At 38.1% G+C, this 24,308-nt stretch overlaps 1 protein-coding gene across 5 annotated transcripts in view; it reads right to left on the bottom strand.

Moving 5' to 3' along the window:
* The window catches only part of VPS13B (vacuolar protein sorting 13 homolog B), a 485,884-nt gene that overhangs the window by 111,917 nt on the left and 349,659 nt on the right, over nt 1-24,308 (bottom strand). For all 5 annotated transcript variants that reach the window (XM_064442323.1, XM_064442322.1, XM_064442320.1 and 2 more), the window contains exon 34: nt 6,343-7,045. In XM_064442323.1, the coding sequence (XP_064298393.1) occupies nt 6,343-7,045 (703 nt within the window). The remainder of the gene's footprint in view (nt 1-6,342; nt 7,046-24,308) is intronic.

A 24,308-nucleotide genomic window follows, 5' to 3' on the forward strand; every position in this document is an offset into this window, starting at 1 on the left:
ATGTTTAAAAATACACTTGACAGAACACTATAAAATATACAACAGGGAACAATTATGCATCAGCAGGGAACTGGTCTGAATAATGTATTATAATAGGTCATTTCCATTTCCATTTTCTATGATTCTCTCAAAAATCAACACTTAAATTTGCAGTTATTTGTATAAAGAAAATACTGGAGAAAACCCAAGGGATACATATATAAGTAAAAGGAGAGGCTAGAATTACTCCACAGCAAGCCAAGAGAGAGAAAAGAAAAGCTTGAGAAGTGAAGAGCAGTGAAGACGGCCAGAAATTCTATCCTCTACATCATGTGAAAAATTCGTCTGTGACAGCAAAAGAAAAATGGTGAGACAACTATCACAGATTGACAACCAAGACTGTAGTTTAAAATCTGTAAGAATGAGAAGCCGAGGCCTTCAATACACACACACACCCCACCCCCACCCCCCTTTTTTCTTTAGAAAAAAATAATGTCTGACTATTTTTGAATCCACCTGAACATCCAAAGTCACATTTAGTCTTGCTAAGGTCCAAACCTCATCTCTAAACTTGATTTGAATTTGCAAGCTTTTGATTTCACCTGCTGTCCCCTCATTCCTACATTAACCACAGACAGCAAAACCCAAAATTCTGAAGAGAAAGGCAAGTAAGGGGAAAGGAAAAGAGGGAGGCAGGAGAAATTTCACATCTTGAAGATTTTCATTCTCCAAAATGTGGTTTTGTTCCACAAAGCCACTGTGTAGTTGAGTGAGAGTTGTTGTGCGAGTTGTCATTGTAGCTGAGAGCCAGGACAGCTCAGGGGCACAGCCTGTGGGAGGGTTTAATGGGGGGTGTGGGGGTGTGTGGGGTGTGTGTGTGCTCAGTGATCCACAGCACCCCAGCAGCCACCAGGCAGAGGACAGGGCTACCAAGCGTGTGCGCGGGACAGCAACTTGGCCTGTTCAGCTGGAACTTTACCCAGACCAAACGAGCTCTGCAACACGCTTTTATTTCAATGGATGAATCATATTTTGGTCTGCAGTCAATTTTAAAAGCCAGTACGATGCTGCAATCATCTCTGCATTTCAAACTCTGAAGTGGAACATTCGGTCTTGTTTTAAAAATGGTTTCCATCGGAATTTAAAGAACACAAGTGGGAAAACATTTCTACTAGCATACTCATAAGTGCTGTGTCAGGAAGTTCAAAAATGAGCACTTACAGTAACCTGAGGAATGTACATTCCCAGGCCAGCTTGTCTTTACGGGTGGGGGCTGCACACCCCCCGCCCATAGATGCAGATGTACTGCACAGTAAATACACTCAGAGGGGAACAGGTGACACTGCAGCAGAACTCCCTCAATGCTATGCTAGGAAACAGCCTTAAATCCTCTCTCTGCCTTGTAGGAAGCACAGGCTGACAGAGAGGCGGTGAATCAGACTTCCTGCCAGAGCCAGCCTGCATTGCTCTCCACGCAGCCTGGGTTTTCCATTAGATCAGAGGTTACATGTGGTCTTAGCTACTGCATCTGCTCTTCATGGACCCCCTGCCATCAAAGGCGTGGGTGTAAAAAAAAATAAAATAAAATAAAAATCAAGAATAATTCTGGATGGCCTTACAATGCCTGCTTTTTCTGAAAATGCTTCACTGGTAGAAGTTGAAGAAATTCCATGCATAACAGATATTTATTGAGAAATTTCTCTCCCTTAAAACAACCAAGGACCACAACCTCCTCTTTAAAAGTAAACAAACAAACAAATAGAAAAAAGATTTTTCAAGAATGCCCAGAGCACAATGCTCAGGAAATGAGGCAATTTTGTATCTGGATTACATTACCTGAAACAAAGCAAATAAAGATTTAAAACAATATTTATAAAAGCAGCTTATGAGATTACATTAAAAACAATTGCACCCACTTTTATTTAAGTGGAAATGGCCAATGCTGTTTGCAAGAACTAACGGTTAGCAGATGCCTTTTTGTTAAATGTAGGATGATCATTGAATAAAAAAAAAAGTTGTTTTATAGTATCTTTCAGGCTATTTATACAGAATCTTACAAGTAAACTCAGGGAGCAACTAATCTTTTTAATGGCGCTTATTAAGCAGTCAATATTTATTCCATTAATTTATTTACTTTGATTTGAAGTTCCTGTACCTGGCAGTAGCATAACTGCAATCAAGCTGTGCAATTACAAAAATAATTTACAACACAAACGAAGCAGTTTAGCACAACCAAAATAAAACTGAGCTAACATTTTAATAACCTAATAAGTCTCCTCCTCCTACAAACTGACTTGCAAGTGGACGTGGTTGGAGAGAAGGACTCAGGAAGTTGAAAGCACAACCATCAGGTCTTTAGCTCCAAAGCAGGCAAATGCTCCCACTTACAGACACTGGCCTGATGGAAATGTGCTGCTACTAATTGCTAATTAACACACTAACAATACTTAACTTCTAAATAGCTTGTTCCCTCCTATTTTATTCTTAAGTTCTTATTTCTTTCATGTTTCAGAGACTAAGCAAAATAACACAGCAAGTGAGAGAGGAGCCAAGTTCTTCCAATGAAGTTTGGTGTTCCAGCCACTATGCAATGCTCTCTCTCCCCAAAAACCAAGTGATCACTTAATGTACAAGTTCCTCAATTTTAAGCTCTATTAACTTGAAATCTTTCAAAAATAAAAACAAACCCCTTGTCCCAAATAACATATATGTGACTTCATAACAGTATTAAAAACTTCACTTCTACGCAGTAAGCTTAATTTTGTCACCAGCCCAGGATTAACTATTATTCTCTTTAAAATTCATACTGGTGCAGTTTTATAGCACAATTTCCCTATTTTATTCAAAACTTCATAAAACAGACTGTCATCAAACTACCTGTTAGAAGAAGTTCTAAATTCTAGAGTATTCTTTGTTGATTTACAGCTGAGCAATGTATTTCTTAGAAATACAGTAATGGGAGGTGAGGGATGGAAAACACAACTAGGTCCAAACTATTACCAGCTTTTCTTTACCCTAATGGTCTTTTTTTGAGCTGACGTCCATCATAAAATAAGACCTTCCTGATTTCACACTAGAATTTTGTATTTCCTTCTACCTTGCAAGACTTTAGTGTTGTTTCAGAACTGTACATTTTTTTTCTTTTAGAAAAGCCATAAGAGATAGCATGGTATTTCATAAGACCTGAATCTACTGCTACTGAACTAAAAGTAGTCAAGTCTTAAGAATTACACAACAAAATTGATTCCAAATGCTTTAAAATGTTCCTAAAATATTCTTATGCAGTGTATATGTTGTATAAATATATACAGAATGATGATTTGAAATGGCAGTCTTTATTAGCATGTTTTGGATCTAATCTACATATTCCATATATGGCTAAACTATGTATGCTTAACCATCTTAGTATAAGTAATGAGCAACCACCCTCACAGGATTACCAATAAAACTTTATAACAAACATCATGTATTTTTCCTTTTACCCAGGCAAGTCTCAATTTTTTAGGTTATGATGAAATCTGCTATGTTATAGGCCCAACCTTCTGAGCTGCTGCTGTGCTGCTGCCTATCTCCATCATGCAATGTAATGCACACAATATTTTCATCAGGCCTGCTTGCCTACTCCCACTGCTGAATTTTTTTTTCTTTTTTAAGGGGGAATATGCTCCATCAGTTCTTATAATCTAGTTAAAATATACCTTTTATGTTTAGCTTGTGTCCTCTTCCCCATCCTACCTTAGATAATGGAGGGATAGTTTCATGCATACATACAGACATAAGAGCAGCCTTATAGAGACCCTAACCGGAAATATTCTTTTGCAATATTCACTGTAAATGAAACATAATTTATGTCTTTTTCCCACCCTCCAGTCCTCGGTATACAGAGAAATACAGAAAATTGTGCATACCTATTGTACAGAGGAAGAAAAGCTAACTTATTCTTTCAAATAAACTTTATATTGTTCTTCATTTGAACAATACAGCTCTTTCAGATCAAACTGTCCACCAACAGTCACACTGTCAAGAAAAATTGGTGTGATTGATTGACTACAGCAGTGCAGCAAATGCCATGCAAAGCTCCTGATGCTGTATTATATGATATGCAATATATAGAGCATATATGTGTGTATATATATACACACATATATAAAATACACAGTTCATGGCTATTTTCCCTCAAATACACATGTCAGAAATTAAAATCAGCAGTTTCTGAAACTAACATATTACTACAGTGGTATGACAAAATTAATCCTGAACAATGGAACTACAAGCAAAGCAGGTCTTCCTAAACAAGAGGCAATAAAACCTTTATACTACCTGTATAGTTGCTGTGTGAATTAGTGTGTGACTTGAAGTGTGGATTAGTTTTATTAACTTATTAATACATTTAGGATGGTGTTTTTAGGCACTAGAACTTTGGCACTCACCTCAATCAAACCCTTTTGAAAAGAGTCCTAATGCTTCAGTAGCAAGCACAGGATTCTGTCTGATACATGAGTAAGGTACTTACTACTGCCCACAAAGACAGAAGGATGAGACCAGAACTTTTGCCTCCACATAATACCTGACTCCTGCCTCTATACTCTTTTAGAGACAAAAAGCCAAAGAAAAGGGTAAGACCCACGTAAGGCAAGTCTTTGGTCCTCCAGGAAGACCTCTTTGGGTCTCACTGAACAACTGCTGGTGACCAAGAAGCTCTCAGGCTGTTATGTTCCTACCATCTTTTTTATTTAAACTTCTTGCCATGCTTCTGTGCTCTCTGATCCATGTTCAATTTGTAGGAAGACTTTATTACAGCTTGTGTTTTCTAGAATTGTTCCCATAGGTATGAAGATGGAAGAAGACTTCGGAAGGTTATTGTAGAAGCAGAATGGAGAGAACTTTGCCCAGTTTATTGGTAATGTGGTGGCAGCTTGTACAAGGACACACTTGAATGCCTCAGACATGAGAAATGAAGAAGGCCTATCGCATCTTTCCAAAAACACTAAGGTAATGAAGTTGTGATCTTTAACTTATAGCTACTCCAACTTTCCTTCAAGCTTTGCTTTGTTAATTGATTTGTTAATTCTTTTCATATTAATTGCTACAATGGCCACCTTTTATACAATATTTAACAAATATACATGGAAATTGAGTAAACTGAATTTGTGACACAGCTGTGTTTCTTTCAAGACAGAACAGCAACAGCAAAGACAAAAATGGAAGAATGATAGAAGAAAACATGACAGAGAACAAATCTTATCCCTATTTTAAGTGTCTTATTTCCAGCTGTCTAATCTTCCTCACTGTTTAATCCCTCTTAAAAGTTCCACCAGATTTCTGAAAAAAGTTAAGATCTATTAAAATCAGAATTTTTAGTCTTTTGCATAAGAACATTATTCTAATGCCAATTTTCAAAAGATACCATCTCATTCAGCAAAGATTTAGTACAGCTGCACAAAACCCCCATGCTACTTTTCACAACTAGTGTGCTGTATGAATTCTGCCAACAAAAAACTAGCAATGTTTTTTTATCTACAGCTCTCATTCATTGAAAAATTTAAAACCCCACACTTATCTGGCTGCGTGTTTTGCAGACCTCTGCATCCTCATTTACACTTTTTTTGGGTAATACTCTGTAAGGATGTATCTCATTAAATTCTTACACCCAGTACTTGCTGTCACCCAAATGAATTGCAACCATTTAATTTCTCTCTTCAGCAGTACAGATAAGACAGAAAAAGAAATACTCAAAGTATATTATTCTGAACAGTTCTGAACAGTTATCCTGATATTTCTTATTATAAGCTTTGCATATTAAAAAAAAATCCAAACCATTCATTAAGAGAAAGAAATTCTTGCAAAACTCTATTACTCAGCTGAATGAAAACTTAAAATACATGAATCATGAGCTGTCACTTGGAAGATCACTATAATTTTTGTGCAGTTTATGATCAAAACACCAGGTGCTTCTACAATGTTTACCTTTAAATTTTGTCAGTAGGCTAACATAGGAAAATACTGCAATACTTAGTCATAAAACAATGCTTTTTATGAAATCAGCTTGGCTTACAACTTCCTTAGAAAATATTGAGAAATTAGAGTAATGCAACAATCCCTATTGCAATCTGGTAATGAGAAAGTAATATCGAGGAACTGGAAAAACCGGCTGCTAAAAGGTTAGATCTTAATTAATTTCAAACATTCTACACACTTAACTTTATTCAGCTGTGGGGTATAATCCCAAAAATATGTATGTTTACTGTTTGATTTTTAAAGACGTCCTATAAGCCTCTCAGCTGTTTTCCACTGCTCCAGTAACTTTGAGAAGTGCAATTATTTTGACAGTTATAAACAGGGCAGAATGTTAAATGTTCTTACCTGTACACTTGTAATCTGAGGCTACTCCTTTAAGACTAGCGTCAAACACTGATATTTCTACCTTTTGCTTTCTGTGGTGGCAGCTCAGAAGCACAGAGGGCTGCGATACAACGAGGTAAAGAAAAGGCTGTAGCTCTATGTCCCCAGTTCCCCTGCGACCAGGCTGCCGAACAATGGTAATACCCAGGGCTTGTCGAGCAGACGATCTTGTGGAAGCGTGTAGACTTTCCAGTGACAAAAGACCCGTTTTTCTCCCAGTAGACAGGGGAACATTACTGTTCAAAAGATCGTCTGCTGTGACAGAGGAAATGCATGGCTGACTGGACTTCTTGGTATCATGGCTGCCACCTAAGCCCGCTTCTGGAAGGTTCAAGGCGCTTTTGCTTAATTTCTCACTATCTTTCTGATCTTGTACTGATTTTGATTTAGGCAAGGCAGTACATGAGTAAGTCATCAAGGAGATTCGGCTTGCTGTAACAAAAATGTCAAAGGGAATGAAATTGAGATTCTTCACGATGGAAGACTGGCGGGAAGGACGGGCAATGCGGTGCTGGCTGGTACCACTGTGCTGCTCGATTTGAACGATTCTGATCTTAACACTGTCGCTGCCAATTCCACTGTCCTGTGCCCCGCTATAACGGGAAGAAGTCTCAACAGTTCCTCCATCAGACACATCCATTTTTTTCTGCTCTTGTTTGGAAACCTGCAAAGGAAAATATTATAATAACTTATGATATCCATATCGCAAGTATTTCCATTTCAGTGGCAGCAAACAATCACTATATAAACATCATGTCAAAAAGGAGAATTATAAAAAATATCTGCCAAGTTAACTTTAACATAGTAATCACTCATGAAAACACAGCAGGTGTCTGTTCCAATGAAATGATGACTCACAACAGATGAGTTGCCAAAAGAACATGTGAAGGAAAAAAAGGAGTAATGATTTCTGGGCTTAAACATTTTTTTTTTTGAATGTAAACTCTTTAAAGAATCTATAAGAAGTCTATGGCTTAATATAAGACCATGTCTCTGTGAAATAACACAATGTAAATAAGAAACCTAGTCAGGATTGTTTTCCAGTTTTGAGCACTGATGCTCAAAAAGCCCTCTTTGGCACTAAAATATTTTACCGTGATTAGATGAAACAGAATGTAGTATTGATCTACTGCAAAATCACAAAAAGACTAAATGGAAATTTTAAGCTGAAATGTATAAATACTATGTTGTAGAAAAAATATTTTTCTTAAGAGTCATGGAAACTGCTTTATATAAAACACCAAAGTTGAAGGAAATATCAGCGCTATCTAAAGACTGCCTCTGTGATGGGGTACGAGTTCTTAGCTTACCAAGGCTCACCAAGTTACATATGGTCTTGGCTGTGACATTCACAGGGTTTCACATGAGAAATCATTGCATATAGAAATATTTCAAAAATAAAACATACACCACTGGTAAATAGTAAAAAAAGAACTTTCCATCTGTCATGAGAAATGCAAGAGTGAAACAAAAAGTTGCCAGGCTGTGTCCAGGGACCACATAGTACCAGGTCATGAGACACATAGCCAAGACAAGGAGGTGCTTCAGGAAGAGAACATGTCCAATAAGGCTCATGAAACAAGTAGAAATCCTCCAAAGACTTCAAGGACTAGGTGGAGTGCATATGCAAAAATATTTTGAAAAAACAACCCTGCAGAAATCAAATTATTATTATTAACAATAATGTTTAGCCAACTTCTCTGATACATACGGAGTTTAGAGTCATGCATTCACCCTGTATAGCTTCCACAACATAGCTAACACCCATCTGTTCTGCCCAGAAGTGTTTCTGCTCTGCTCCATACAAGAACTAACATAAGAAATGCCCAACTTCATGACCCATCCAGCCCAGTATGCTGTTTCTGACAGCACTGGGAGGAGGCTCTGTTGAGAGAGACCATGGACCCTGGCCACTTCCTGCTATCTTCTGCTCCTATTTCCCAAGCATCCATAGCTATTGCATTTAGGATGCCAGTGGTACACATCTGTGTAGTCATTTTAGTAACCACTTCTGGACTTCTTGTCCATGAATTCATCTAGTTCCTTTTGGAACATGCTGACGGTGTCTGGCCTTCACAACCTTCTGGGGCAACAAGTTCCAATTTTTTTTTCCTTTGGTTTAAAACAATCTCCCACTGGTGTCAGTGCATTTCCCCAACCTTCTGTAGTGCATGATTTGACCATTCAGGTCCACATTCAGCTTTATCACTGCTGCTATGACTTTGTAAACCTTGATAATAGCCCCTCTTCAGCCTTCTCTCCAACAGAGAAATGCCAGCCTTTTTAATCTCTCCTCACTAAGCTGCTGCTCCAGCCCCTTAATTATTCTAGCTTCTCTTTTCTACTTCTGTAACTCCACTATGTACTTTTTGAGTACTCTACAGAGTATTAAAGAAGCAGGATCACTATGTTTATATAGCAGTAAAATGATGCTTTCTGTCTTGTTCTCAATCTCCATCCTGATGATGTCCAATATTTTGTCGGGTTTTTTTTGGCTGCCACTGCACATTGACTCAATTGAATTGACTCAATTTAATTTCTTCATTCCAGGACATACTTCAATAGTTTCTTTTTATCTTCCCCACCCTAGCGAATTTTTGAAAACGGAGATATAAACTAAGGCAAACCATACTTTAACTTCCTATTGAAAAATATAATAATGAATTACAAGTACTTACAAACTTTATCAGCAACTTAACTACAAGAATGAAGGGCAGTGAATTACTGAATGTCTTCAAACTTTGGTCTTTATGCAACAATATTAGTAGATTCTACGTATACTGTAGAAAATGGGTTGTTGGGGAGTTAAAGAGAAGCAGTTTCTTTAAAGGTTCCTTTATGTTGTGCTTTATGAAACAAAGGGAACAACCCCCTCTCCTTTTCTTTAAAGGAATCAACATGCTAGAAAAAAGTATTACAGAGGAAATCCTAAAACAGAACCATTAACTAGCTGAGATTTTCTTTGAAAAGGTTCTTGCCAGCTCTGGTTACAATCTTTTCAGATTCACTCATGTACATATTTTTCAAATAACCAATAAAATTCCTTGCGGTTGATTTCCATGGCAGACTTATATCACTGACTTGTAAATGTGATACCACTTTTAATGCAGCCTCTGTAAAAATAACTAGAGACCATTTTAATGAATTATTACATTGTGAGCCAAGAAATCCTAATAACCTAGCAAAGTTGGGCTATTTACACCTCAGCCTTTCTGTCTGGTAAACTATAAAGTGCTTCGCTCATATCCTGCACTGATGGCACTTTCAAATAAGGTAGAGATGGTTTTATCACTTATGTATTGAGGACAAGCAGAAGACAGAAGGGATGGAGCTGTGAAACAAGTCTGCCATATCATTTCATGGAAATGCTGCGTGAAATGAAGTAAAGAGCATATGCTGCAAAACCGAGCAACTTTTAATTGCTCCATAGCCTTCAGCTCAGTCTGATGAAAAATCTTTTTAGAAAGCATGGTTCTGTAGTGAAAGATGCTCTTACGGGTACTACATGGTATTCTCTTGTTCTCCTCTATGCAGCAGAAATTCCTACAGCTACCTGACATTTAGGTTAGTCTTGACTTGGTTAGAGGGGTTGAAAATACTATGTCATCCACTAAATTATAGTAATAGAGCCATAAAATCACAGACTGGTTTGGGTCACAAGGGGACTTTAAAGATCATCTAGTTCCATCCCCCCTGCCACAGGCAGGGACACCTTCCACTAGACCGGGTTGCTCAAAGCCCCATCCAACCTGGCCTTGAACACTTCCAGGGATGGGGCATCCACAACTTCTCTGGGCAACCTGTTCCAGTGCCTCACCACCTTCACAGTGAAGAGTTTCTTCTTTATATCTGATCTAAATCTACCCTCTTTCACTTTAAAGCCATTAGCCCTTGTCCTATCACTACATGCCCTTGTAAAAAGTCCCTCTCCAGCTTTCTTGTAGGTGCCCTTCAGGTACTGGAAGGCTGCTATAAGGTCTCCTCAGAGCTTTCTCTTCTCCAGGCTGAACAACCCCAACTCTCTCAGCCTGTCTTCATAGAAGAGGTGCTCTAGCCCTCTGATCATCTCCATGGCCCTCCTCTGAACTCGCTTGAACGTTTCCACATCCTTCTTGGGTTGGGAGCCCCAGAGCTGGATGCAGTACTCCAGGTGGGGTCTCATGAGAGCAGAGTAGAGGGGGAGAATCACCTTCCTCGACCTGCTGGTCATGCTTCTTTTGATGCAGCCCATGATATGGTTGGCTTTCTGGGCTGCTAGCACACATTGCCAGGTTGTGTTGAGCTTCTCATCCACTAATACCCCCAAGTCCTTCTCCTCAGGGCTGCTCTCAATCCATTCTCTGCCCAGCCTATATTTGTGCTTGGGATTGTCATGAGCAGGACCTTGCACTTGGGCCTTGTTGAACTTCCTAAGGTTCGCACAGGTCCACCTCTGAAGCCTACCAAAGTCCCTCTGGATGGCATCCCTTCCCTTCAGTGTGTCTCGATTGCACCACACAGCTTGGCATCGTTGGCAAACCTGCTGAGGGTGTGCTCAGTCCCACTGTCTATGTCGCCAACAAAGATGTTAAACAGCACTGGTCCCAATACTGACCCCTGAGGAATGCCACTCATTGCTGGTCTCCACTTGGACATCACACTGTTGACTGCAACTCTTTTGAGTGTGACCATCCAGCCAGTTCCTTATCCACTGAGTGGTCCATCCATCAAGTCCATGTCTCTCCAATTTAGAGACAAGGATGCTCTGTGGGACAGTGTCAGATGCTTTGCACAATTCCAGGTAGCTGGCATCAGTTGCTCTTCCCTTATCAACCAAAACTGTAACCCCATCAGAGAAGGTCACCAAATTTGTCAGGCACGATTTGCCTATAGTGAAGCTATGTTGGCTGTCACCAATCGCCTCCTTGTTTTCCATATGCCTTAGCATAATTTCCAGGAGGATCTGCTCCATGATCTTGACAGGCACAGAGGGGAGTCTGACTGGCCTGCAGGTCCCTCGGTCTTCCTTTTTTCCCTTTTTAAAAACGGGGGTTATGTTTCCCCTTTTCCAGTCAGTAGGAACTTCACTGGGCTGCCACAGCTTCTACCAAATATGATGAATAGTGGCTTAGCAATTTCATCACCAGTTTCCTCAGGACCCCTGGATGCATCTCACCAGGTCCCATGGACTTGTGCACCTTCAGGTTCCTTAAATGGTCTTGAACCTGATATTCTCCTACAGTGTGCAGTTCTTCATTCTCCCAGTCCCTTCTTTTGCCTTCTGTGACTTTGGTGGTGTGGCTTGAGTGCTTGCTGGTGAAGACTGAGGCAAAAGCCATTGAGTACCTCAGCCTTCTCCATATCCTGGCTAACCAGGTTTCCTCTTTCCTTCTGGAGATGCCCTGCATTTTCCCTAGTCTTCCTTTTATCACCAACGTACCTATAGAAGCTTTTCTTGTTGCCCGTCGTGTCCCTGGCCAAATTTAACTCTATCAGGGTTTTAGGTTTCCGACCCTGACTCCATGCTGCTCAGACAATTTCTCTGTATTCCTCCCAGGCTACCTGCCTCTTGCTTCCACCATCTTTAGGCTTCCTTTTTCTGTTTGAGTTTGTCCAGCAGCTCCTTTTTCATTCATGCAGGTCTCCTGGCATTTTTGCCTGACTTCCTCTTTGTTGGGATGGATCACTCCTGAGCTTGGTGGAGGCGATCCTTGAATATTAACCAGCTTTCTTGGATCTCTCTTCCCTCCAGGGCTTTATCCCATGGTACTCTACACCAAGCAGATCCCTTAAGAGGCCCAAGTCTGCTCTCCTGAAGTCCAGGGTAGGGAGTTTGCTGTGTGCCCTCCTCGGTGCCCTAAAGATCTTGACCATTTCATGGTCACTGCAGCCAAGGCTGCCCTTAAGCTTCCCATTCCCCACCAGCCACTCCTTTTTGGTGAGAACAAGGTCCATCACAGCACCTCTCCTTGTTGGCTCCTCTATCACTTGGAGAAGGAAGATATCATTAATGTATTCCAGGAATCTCCTGGATTGTTTACGCCCTTCTGTGTTGCCCCTCCAACAGGTATCAGGGTGGTTGAAGTCCCTCATGAGGACCAGGACTTGTGAATGTGAGGCTGCTCCTATCTGTCTATAGAGCGCCTCATCTACTCGATCTTCCTGGTTGGGTGGCCTGTAGCAGACCCCCACTATAATGTCACCTGTCCCGGCTGTCCCTTTAATCCTGACACATAAGCTCTCGGTTGGCTCCTCATCCATCCCCAGGAAGAGCTCCAGGCACTCCAGCTGGTCATTGGCATAGCAGATGACACCCCCTCCTCATCTTCCCCGCCTGTCCTTCCTAAAGACCATGTGTCCTTCCATTCCAACACTCCAGTCATAGGAGCCATTCCACCATGTCTCCATGAGGCCAATAAGAACATAGCCCTGCAGGCGCGCGTATATCTCTAACTCCTCTTGTTTATTGCCCATACTATGTGCGTCTGCATAGAGGCATTTAAGTTGGGCCCCTGATGAAGCTGACCTACTGGCTGGAATGCCTTTGTGCCACTCTTCAGGTGCTCTGCTGCTGACGTGTGATCCTTCTCCAGGCTCTGGGCATCTATTGCTGGCACTGGCATCAAACTGGTAGGAGTGGGATGGATTGAGGTTCCCCTCTCCAGCAACTTTAGTTTAATAAGTTTTATAATATTCCAGGGAGAAAAGCATTGCAAGTATATTACTGAGTGAAGGGAGAAAGCGTAGTACTTCTGGTTTCTGAATGGATCCTCTCTTCTCACACCTAAAGAGTTTTAACTTGAAGCCTAGTTCTTTTCTTCTGCCTATTTGTATAATTATTTAATCAATGTGGTCTGTGTAAAGCACCTCAAGGAAGGCAGGAAAATGGCTCTGCCTCCACCTCCATTCAGAGTATAATTTCTCTATAAGGACTACTGCAAGGGTGCTAATTGGTCCCAACTGCTGAGTTTCCTGTTATGCGGACATTTGACTACAGAAACGTTACTGAGACCCCAAATCAATTCACGCAGGTCACCAAACAGCAGTCAAATGGTAACTTCTGCTCAATACTAAGCAGCATGGGATATGAAGCAGTGCCCGAAAGGTGAAAGACACCATATCCTTTTACTATTTTCCATGCCACCCAGTTCCACAATGAAACTTCTACTTATGTATGCTCTTACCACATATATTATAAAGGTTGGAACAAGAGAGTAATGATTTGCAAGACAGCTTTATATAACACAACTGGGTACAAAATAAAGGTGCAGAAGTACCCCTGGAACTTCTTGCATCAATTTCAGCTCAGTAAGCATCAAGCCTTCCAACCAAGTTTCACAGTTAACCTGAAAATACGCCTAGTAATAAACTTGGGAATCATTTAGATATTCCTCTAATGGGATAAGGATATGAGAGGGAATGACTCTCAGTATAACTACTCTGAAGAGATTCTTTGCTTTATTATGGAATAAATGGTCCAATACTTTAAAGATGTCAAGGAGCAGCAATATCAGCTTGCTGTTAGCAAATGTAATGGTAACATTTATCATTGGGCTGTATTATATCAATTCTCTTACTCTTTACATAACCCATTTAAAATGAACAATAAAAGTTTTCTTTAATTAGCTACTGGTGTGCATTAACATGATCATGATTAAACCATAAAAACCAACTGTACATTACTCTGGTCCTCTATCCCATGTGTTTTAAATTATTTTAGTTGAAAACGTACTTTGAGTCCCTTTTAAAAGTTCGACCTTCTGCTTTCAGAGAATTAAATGCATATTACTGTAGTGGAGAAGATAATGTTTCAGACCTCCAGGCATATATTAAACACACTGGCAGCACATTAGACAAAATGCTTTACTTATTAGATACTTCCTATTCTAAACAGTGTCATCAAAGGCTAAAAACAAAATCCATATAAAAGCTGCACAATGCTTCCACACAGAACCTGTGCCAAAATCCCTGTACTTTCCAACTAATGAGGAAAGGATGTGTACTCTTAACATATGAATGTAAGATTTTCCAAGCATTCACTTTAGGAAACAGGACTATTGATTCCACATGGCTTATGTTAAATGAAACTGTATTGGTAAAATAACCTTTAAGATATTTGGCATGATAACTATAATTAAACAGTATTCAAAGGAATAAAACAAAAGGGAATTTGGTTCCACAATGGCTAATTAAAATAAAATGAAAAAACACAGCATGTCATCTATCAAGATAAATTGTTATTGTTTAAGAACTATTTAAATACTGTTAAAATATACTTTTAGATAAAATCTGAAGGGACTGGAAAAATATTTGTGGCTTAAAAATGGGTAGTTTGGCGATGAAAAAAAGTATAGGATGCTGAAATTTTATGCTGAGATAATAGCTTTAAAGCTTTGAGCATAACCAGATGGTATTTAAATCAGAGGAATTCTACAGTTTCACTGTCAGAATGAGTTGCAATATGGAAAGGTTTTCAATAGCTAGAAAAAACATGTCAAGATGATTGTTTACTTCTTAGATCACTTCAGTGCATTTTCTCGTCCTTTCACAGTTATATATCCTATCAATACTAGACACCATAGAAAAGGTGTTGAAAGCTACACTAGTAGCTAGGGAACTGTGGCTAATTCTTCCTTTTCATGTGTTGAGATAGGTAACTTTACTAGCTCAACCCCCTGAGTTCAATAGGGCATACGACACATATATCTATCTAGTGAAAGGGCATGGAAATAGCATGTCCTGTAGAACACACACAGAGGAGTACATCATAAAAATCAAGGGTAAATACATATATTTTTCTTTACAAAATTGTCAAGCAGTCCCATCTGAGGTCACTGCAATCTTATCCAGGTAATTCTTATTTATTTTCCATTCCTGATAAAAGTATTTAGATGGTAGTGACATGTCTTCAAAGTTTTCACTCCATATAGAGAGGCAATAAAACCATCAAGGTAAAACACATATCCTAACACTTTAGACCAATAATTAACACATTTTCCCAATCAAAGGAAGGTGGTTTACAACAATTGGCAGCATTTTTTCATTACATTTGCACTTTCTTAATCTCTCAAGAGTTTTCAACAACAAGTGTAAGCATGTTCAAATTTCACAATAAACATTTCTATCAGTTTCATTTCCTTTTAATGATGCTTCACAGGATAATTCTTTAATTAACAGAATAACTGTAAGCAACATAATCTTTGGAAATGCGACTGCTCTAGATCAAAAGCATCTACATCTGCATAAATTTTCCAGCTTCTAATATTAATTATGGTTATATAATGACACTATTGAAGTGAAATTTCCAGCCTTCTGCATAGCCGTTCCTTAACTCTGATCAAACTCCTTCAGCCAATCATGAGATCATTCTTCAAATTACATAAATTATGGAAAGAATCACAAGTGTGAAACCACAGAATCAAAGTGCCAATCTCATCTGCTCCATCACCGTGGCATATGATCTAGTTTTATTTCTTTTGCTACAAAGTAGTAATATTTTCACGGAAATAAAAATCTTGCCTACCAACAAACTGAGCTACAGAAAAGGAATATGTTCCAGTTTTTTTTCTGTTGTGTTTAAACTGGAATTACAAAGAAATCACTGCATAGTTTCTTTCTGGCTTTGTTCTAAGTACTTTATCTACTCCATCGAAGAGCCTTCAATAGTTTAGAAATTTATTTGACGTATCACTGTTATCTAGAGAACTTCTTTTTTTGGCTAACCAAAGTTTGCTATGTTGTTCTACTGAACACTTGAACTAAAACAGTTTTATTTTGTTTTGTATGAGTTATATGATTCACTTTAATTCTGACCATTATCAAAATGATTTTGCAAATTGACATATTAATCTCACATGAAAAATATAATGAAAGACATACATACAAGCATATTAGACTGCTAAATTGTCTTCCAGACTAATAAAATTTTGCTTTAAGTTTTAAATTAAAATTTCAGTCCTACAATTTAATCTAGACAGACTCACTTCTACTTGTATCAATCCAACTGCAGAAAGAGTTCTGTATTACATGAATCCAAAGCTGCCCTCCAAAAAGGGAACTATTAAATCAAGCCAAAATGAGGCAACAAAAAAAAAATGTTTGAAATAGTTAATTTCATATAAAAGTCAATTGTAATTTTTTCCACTAAGGAATTTTCTTTTTAAACAGAATTTGCTGCAAAACAAATGACGCTAATTTGAAATCTAACCATGTATATGAGCTCCCAGACCTACAGAAATACTCCTGACAGGAATTCAATTGTAGTTTTCACAATACTGCAGGAACTGTGTAAAAGATATGATGGCAAGGAGCAATAGAAAGTAGCTTCTTTGTGCAATGTTTTTCCAGCTCTTCAGAAGTAGAGTAAGAGGCTACATTCTGTTAAACACTGATCCAAATATTCATAAATCAAAGCTGTAATAAATGTTCCAATGTAATATGGGTATATGCAAATGCTAAACCCTTTCTAAAGCCAACAGAATTTTTTTTGAAATCTTAATACAAACAGTATGGGTATTTTGCTACCCTGTTAAAGAAACTTTCGTGTTCAATAGTTCTTTTTAAAGAAACACTTTCAATTTAAAAAGACCAGGCTGAAATCTGGCAGAGTACTCTGTCCAACAGTATTTTTTTATTAATATTTTTACTAAAAGTACTAGCTTTTTTCTGTTATTTTTTAAATTGAATTCCAGAATTTTAAGTTAATATCTTTGCTTTTTAATGAAAAAATCTGCATTAAAATAAATACACATATTTATGTTAGACAAGTTGAGGGTTTGGTCGGGTTTTTTTTATTTTTTTGTTAAAGCCAAGAAACAGTGTTATTTCACAGGAGACTGCTTGCATACTTCACTTGGACACTTTAAAAAGAAGTATTTGAAATTTTCAGCTTGACATCCTCTAACATGTCAGGGTTAAGATTTCAGAAGACAACTGCAGTTTTACCAGTCTCAGTTATGGGTCACATTTCCATGCAGAAAGACATACGGAACTAAATGGTGGCTTAATGTTCATCTGACTCTCAAGTAAGTAACTTTCTCATCAAGCTAGCTAAACCTTTCAGGAGGCTGAATTAGTTCCCATTCACTGGTGTGCCTCAGTACACTGAGAAAAAAAAACAACAACAAAAAATGTTCAAGGACGCACAATTTGAAGTCATTAAGGCTGTGGTTTCACAACAGAAAGAGAAAGCTTGCTCTCAAACACTAGAGACAGGCCAATTACCTAATTCAGTACCCAGTATGGCTGTATAAACAAGTCTGCCATTGGAATTAGCACAGCCTGCGGTAGGATTATTTTAAGTGGTGTTACCACTGACCAGTCATGGGAAATCGGAGCTACTGGGTGGTACCTCTCACAATACTGGGCTTAGGTGCAAAAAATCCCTGTTTGATGTTTTCTTGACCAGGCATTTAATAATGGATCAAAAACTTCCTCACGTGATGAGTACGTTTAAAGTAAGAATTCACGAAACAATTCTTAGATGCAAGAATTTAAATAATTTAGTAATATTAAATATTGAAATATCAGATGATTCACTGCTATGACATCTAGAGATGAGAAATTTAACAAAGTTATTTACTCCCATTGGAGTAAATTGGAATATTCTCCCATTGACTAATATTCAGTGTTCTGTAAAATAAATCAAAAGATGCAGAAGCAAATGCCAAATACCCTGGCAGTGATTCAAAGCTGGATTCAACAGAGCCTCAGAATGCAAATTTAGGCATCATTTTCTAGGATAGGATGAATCAATGTATGAACAATGAAGAGTCATTATTGTAACACAGTAAAGTAAGTTAGTACTTGACTTTCTTAATACAGAATCTACCTGCAGCTTCTTAATTCAATAGGCATAGTTAAATGAACTCTTCCCAGAATCAGATGCTATGACCTTCTCCTTAATATATATTAGAGCCTTGATCTGTTTTGAGCATCTTAAAAGCAATTAAAATAACTACACGCACAGCAGATTAGAAGATGCCATGTACAAATGTTTCCCAACTAAACAAACTTCCTTCTACATTATTTCCAGTAATATAAGTCAGACTGGGTCAGACTATATGCCACAAGCAGAAAAATCCACAGCACAGGAGGCTCCAGTGAGAAATGTCCAACTGCTGGCACACAATTGCTCACTGAAATGTGTTCTGGGATGTCAAGCGAACGCCTCAGGTTTTAAAGCTTCCAGATGTCTGGAAAATTATTTTTCTGTCTTACTGCCTTTTTAAGGTAGTTATATCTCACCTGTATCAAGCCAAATAAACTTGTATCTAGCCTAATGTTTGACTACATCATGTTTCAATTTGTCCAGAGTATTTTATAAGAAGACTACATGAGGAAGTAAAGCACATGAAGTCTCATGTGAACTAAAGGCTAAGAAATTAAGAATTCTAGACTATGGGTTTTTTTGGTAACAAAAATATCCTATCACAAAATATCCCCATTTTTAGCAAATTGTTTGTCACAGCCTTGGTGTGCAACTCCATGCCAGACTGAATTTGTGTCTCCTCCTTTGTGCCTTGTACGATTGTCTAAAACAGCAGTTCAGGTCTTGAAACACTCAAAAAACAATCCCAGAAAAAAAACCACCAACAACAAAAAACCCCAAAACAATCAAAAAACCAACCAACCAACCACCAAAAGTACTCAACCAAACCAACCAACCAACCAACAAAAACCACCACAGAAAAACTGAGAAAAAAAGTACTTGTTATTTTTGCCTGTTCTGTTTCCTGCCCTGTCTCACTGTACTACTACAAAGCAGAGAAGAAAAAAGACAGACATCGGCAGCCCAGTTTGAATTAGCTTAATGAGCCTCAAAACTGCATCCTAAATTGTGCCCTCTGAACTTGTTTAAAAATAGTTAAAATAAAGAAAGGAATTGTGGTATTGGAGCAGGAAGGAAAGGTCAGAAACAGGACCTCTGTATGCCTACTTCAGGAGTAGATGACACATGGAGCTGCATCTTCAGGCTCTTCTGACTGATCAAGCCTGGCAGTCTCCCAGCTGCCTTAGTCAGTGCACCCCACACTCAAACCATGCTCAGATTTGACGTTATACCTTACTTCAAAATCAACAGAGAATTATTATGAAACATCCTGCATCAGTCTGCCATTTTCAAAGGTGCTAACTGCAGGGCTAAGATTTCACTGGAGCCATCTAACTGTGGGCTGATAATGACATTAATGTCAATTAGAGGGCCTACACACAAAGACAAGTTTTCTGCTCAATGAAAACCACTTTTGGCCTTTACATGCTTCTATATGGCATTATTACAGTGTATTATATTAAAGATGCAAAAAGATTGCCGTTATTACTGAATATTACTTACATTTACTGTTTTTTCATAAAAGTAATGTTTTTCCAATTTTGGGCCATGAAGTTCCTGTTGGTTCACTAACAATTGCTGCATTTTTTCTGCTTTTTTCCTACTTGTTAAATGTTATTAAAATATTTTCTCAAATATTATTCTAAGTATGATTTTTAAAATTATGCAACTGCTGCAGTGGCCATACAGAAAATATGCCCAGTTGTAAATGGAAATGGCACACAGCAGAAGAACAACATGTCTGTAGTCCATACTTTCAAAATATTTGTGAGGTGCTGCCTTAAAACTAGTGTTCCAAATAGCTTCTAAGTCAACTATATATGCTGTGCTGTGCAAGGTATTCCTTTCTGCACACCATTTTAGAAACGTTGGCTCTCATTCCTAGTACTGAAAAACAACCTTTGAAAAGCAAGCTCAGGATGGTCCATCTTCCGGAATCTCCAGACAGCCCAAACACGAGATGGACAGAACTGCCTTATCTATTCAACGCACGGTAAAATATGACATTTACAAATGTCACTCGAAATGTTCATCCTTCGGTGTACTGCTATAGAATATTTTCTCAGAAACAATCTTTGAGGCAGTATCTTAGCATTTTCTGTTTGCCTCTAAAGCCTTTTTAAGATACCAAACCTGCAGTACATCCAGCAGTATGACACAGCTATGAACTACTTCTAAGCACATCTTTAATCTACAGCAAAATAAAAGTTAGGGAGAAGCATAAGATTAATGAATGGAACACAGAGCCCCCTTCTACAGAAGGGACCAGTGTTCTGCTTGAATTATTACATAAATACTAACAAGCTTTACCTGTTCGGAGTGGTGATCATTAGTATGTCTGCATATATGTAATATATATACATAGTACAAAAATCTTTTTTTAATAAATTAGTTTTCAATTTTACAGCACCTACTGGAAAATTCCCAGTCTGTCAGAATGCAGCACCTAAAAATCTGGGAAACTAGCTGCTGGATTCAGGTTCAGCTTGCTGAGAAATGCATAAAGCCTTGTTCAAAGAGCCAGGATGCGCAACTTAGCCAAGCTAACTTTCTGACTTTCATTATTATGGTAGCTGGGCCATACTGATTCTAGGCATAAATCCATTCACTATGGTGGGCTTCATCATGGACATGTCTGGACAAAGACCCAGTAAGGCACCCAACCCAGATCAGCCTACTGAGAAGTTGCTTTGTACAAACACTAAGGATCCAATAGACACAATCAGTAAAACCCCCAGATATTCAATGTGTAATAAACATTTATCTGGGTAAAATGCCATACTGCCAGGTAGAATGAATTTTATGAAAAACAGGGAGATTTTCCAGAGTGTGTAGATCAGTTAGGTACCCACTTCCCACTGAAAAAATAAGAATTTTGCAGACAATTTATTTATGATTCAGAATCTCTCCTACTCTTTTCTGTCCCTGTTTTGGAAGGCAAAGAATCAGCCTTGGAAGGCAAAGAATCAGAAGTGGCTGAACTGTATTAACAAAATGTTGGAGACCATGTAATGTATTCTAGTGGGAAAGCAAAACTTAGAAATTACTGCAACCATACAGGTGAACTAATGCAAACATACAAGACCTAATTATCCCTGTAGCTATGTGAAGAAAAAAATGCCTGACTTCCTAAAATACTCACTGTTCTTCAGACAAATATGAGTTTCGTGAAACCTGTAGGCAGGGTCCCTACTCAGTAAAGCTAACAGATTTTCAGTTTTATGGATTCTCTATTTTAACCAATTTTCCCACAATTTGAAATAGTTGTCACTGTTCATTTCTGAGAATACTAAGTTGCTACTACACCTGTGCTTTGACAGAGAAAGTTAAAATTAGTGGAAATCTTTACTCTAGGAGGAGTCAAGAATGAAGCTTTCAGTCAATTCATGCAATGAGTCACAGATAATTTGGAGGGAAGGTACAGTCTCAGTGAAATGAAGAGAGCTGGAAATACTGCCTAAAAACATGCACTGAGGAAAAAAATTGGAAACATGCAAGGTTATTAAGCAAACCCCTTTACTAGCATAGCAGAAAGACCAAAGTTGCACGCTACATACAAACAATCGAAAGCTTTATGATGTCTCCTCTCTAAATAGGTACTGGTGGCCAATTATCTGCAGAAATAAATTCAAAGTAATTGGAAATAGCTGCAAACCTGAATTTGATTCAGTAAACGTTATTAGTATTATGCGCATGACTCATATCAGTGTCTTATCACAATCATAATCTATGATTTCACCGTTTGATATAGCAAACTCAATCAGCGAAGCTAGCTGTAAAAATGTAAAAATGGAAGTATTGCCCTGCTCTTTAATCTCCTCCATACTCATCAGAAACACTCTGCAATGTAAGTTAGTGTGACAACCACCCTCTACTATCTACATGAGAATACAAACAGTACCAGAATTTATCATGCTTACCAAAGCCACAGAAGCTATCCATGTACTTTGTGGGCCTTGTGACCAAAGGGTGAGACTGTACTAAAATGCAGTCCGCTGTAACTTTACTATGTTGGCTTTTGCGGTAGATGGCAGAATACATCGAACATATTAGAAAGAAATGAAATACAGCTAGGGTGTTTATTATCCTTCCAGTCTGAACACTGCGTGTCCAGGAATAAACACTATTACATTCTTTGCCCCATTCAACTGAAGTCCAGTGCAACATAAAAATGTTCAAGGCAAGTGGAAAATTATTATTACTGTGACAAGTGAACTTCCCTGCAAGGACATTGAGCAAAAATAAATTGTTGGGATTCAAAGAAGCTCAGAAGCCCACACAATCCCAGAAATTAATGTTGCTGATCAGGGAGAGGATATTAATATGAGAGAATTATTGTCTACTTTTGGAAACCCCGACTGAAGTGTAAGATCAAAGTATACTCTTCCATTCAAAATACTTAGTTTAAATTTAGCCATCTCAATTTTTCATGGTGTGAGTGTGGATGCAACTTGTGCAGCATTGCAGGGGGATGAAAGAAACTCTCCGGAGCAATTTAAAATATGTTAAAAAATCTGCTTAGAGTTGAAGCATAAAACTAAATTATGCATTTCTGCAAATTCCAGGTTAACACACAACTCAAAGCACTTGTCCTGAGAGGTTTTCACTTGTGAAAACTCTGCATGTGCATGCACATTCACATACATAGATGTCATCTGAGTAATCCTTGTGCATTTTGCCTTCATATCTGTAAAATGGACTCTTTATCTTAAGGCTTCTTATTTTAGTGTGAATTAACTTTGGTCCCTCACCTTTTTTTTTTTTTTTTTTGTTGAAAAGTAAATTTCTGCTTTGAAGAGTCTTAGTAAGATCACGGCCATTTTCCCAGTACAAGAATTGCATCTAGGTTTCTACTGGAATGAAAATGTTTGATCATAGGAAGTACCAAAAAGTACTGCACAGTCCTTCAGAAAGATATCTCCCTGCTGCTTTTGGCAACAAAATCAAATGATGAGACAAAGCTTCCTAATAATGGAAACATGGTATGGCGATGACTCAAGATACTGGCAAGGATTTTATTTTGATAGTGTCCTTGAACTAACCAAAGATCACTTTATTTTCAGGAAAACATCCGGCAAGTGGCTATGTGGGAATTCAAGCAGTGGTAAAACTACCAGGAAAATGATGCAAGTATTATTCAGCTATTCCAGCTAAGGGTTTTTATTGGCATTCTCAAGAAGTTACACTTTTGGCACTCTCTCTGACACTATCAAGCTACTCTACATTTAAAATTGTATCAACAGAATAGCTCAATGGTAAAAAATATCACAAGATGACTAATGTAATTTAGATTTTGAAAGATTTAGCCATTCCACAAATTTTAAGTACAGCACTAAAGGCAAGACTCCACAGAAACCAAAATAATGTCCAGACCACCATACAAACCAAAATAACATATAGTCTTACTTGTCTAAAATAATACAAATAGTCTATTTGTCTTCATCTGAAGACATGTCAAAGAAATTAATTTGGCTCAATTTGGCTCATTGGAAATTGGAAAGCAAGAATCTAATGCAAAAAACTTATATCTACTTTTAACAAAGTCGGGAAATCACTTTTTTGCCTTCCCAAGAAAGGAAGGAGTACTCACTAAGTTTTTCTCAATTGAAATGAAAACCTATTTCAGATTCACCAGTCAGAAACTCTTTATGCAGCAAGACCATTATTTACAGATTAGTTTCTCTTTGGCCTATGACTTCCATTCAGGTGTGACTACTCTGTATGAGGTACAGTTTGAGCATTGCTAGAACACTGTCCCACCTATAAGATTCTACTGTATTGCACACTATTAGACTTCAGCAAACAAAGGTTAATTTTAACTTATTGCACAATCTATCAAACTATAGGCAACCACAAGGAAAAAACTAAGAGGGCATTATTTTTTCTATTTCAAGGGAAAGAAAGTGGTTGTTAGACATCAAGATATTTGGATTTTAATTTTATTAGAATCTTTCTTGTCATAAAAACAATCTCATGCAATTTAAAGGATTGAATCTATTAAGTCTACTTACTACCTTAGTGGCTAAGATTAATCTGTAGAACAACCTATACTAAAAAAATGAAGCTATACATGGTGCAAATTTTGTCCATCAATTCTAGGCACACTATGTCTCAAATG

This window comes from Phalacrocorax carbo, chromosome 2, assembly GCF_963921805.1.
Source record: "Phalacrocorax carbo chromosome 2, bPhaCar2.1, whole genome shotgun sequence".
In the NCBI taxonomy this organism is placed as follows: Eukaryota; Metazoa; Chordata; class Aves; order Suliformes; family Phalacrocoracidae; genus Phalacrocorax; species Phalacrocorax carbo.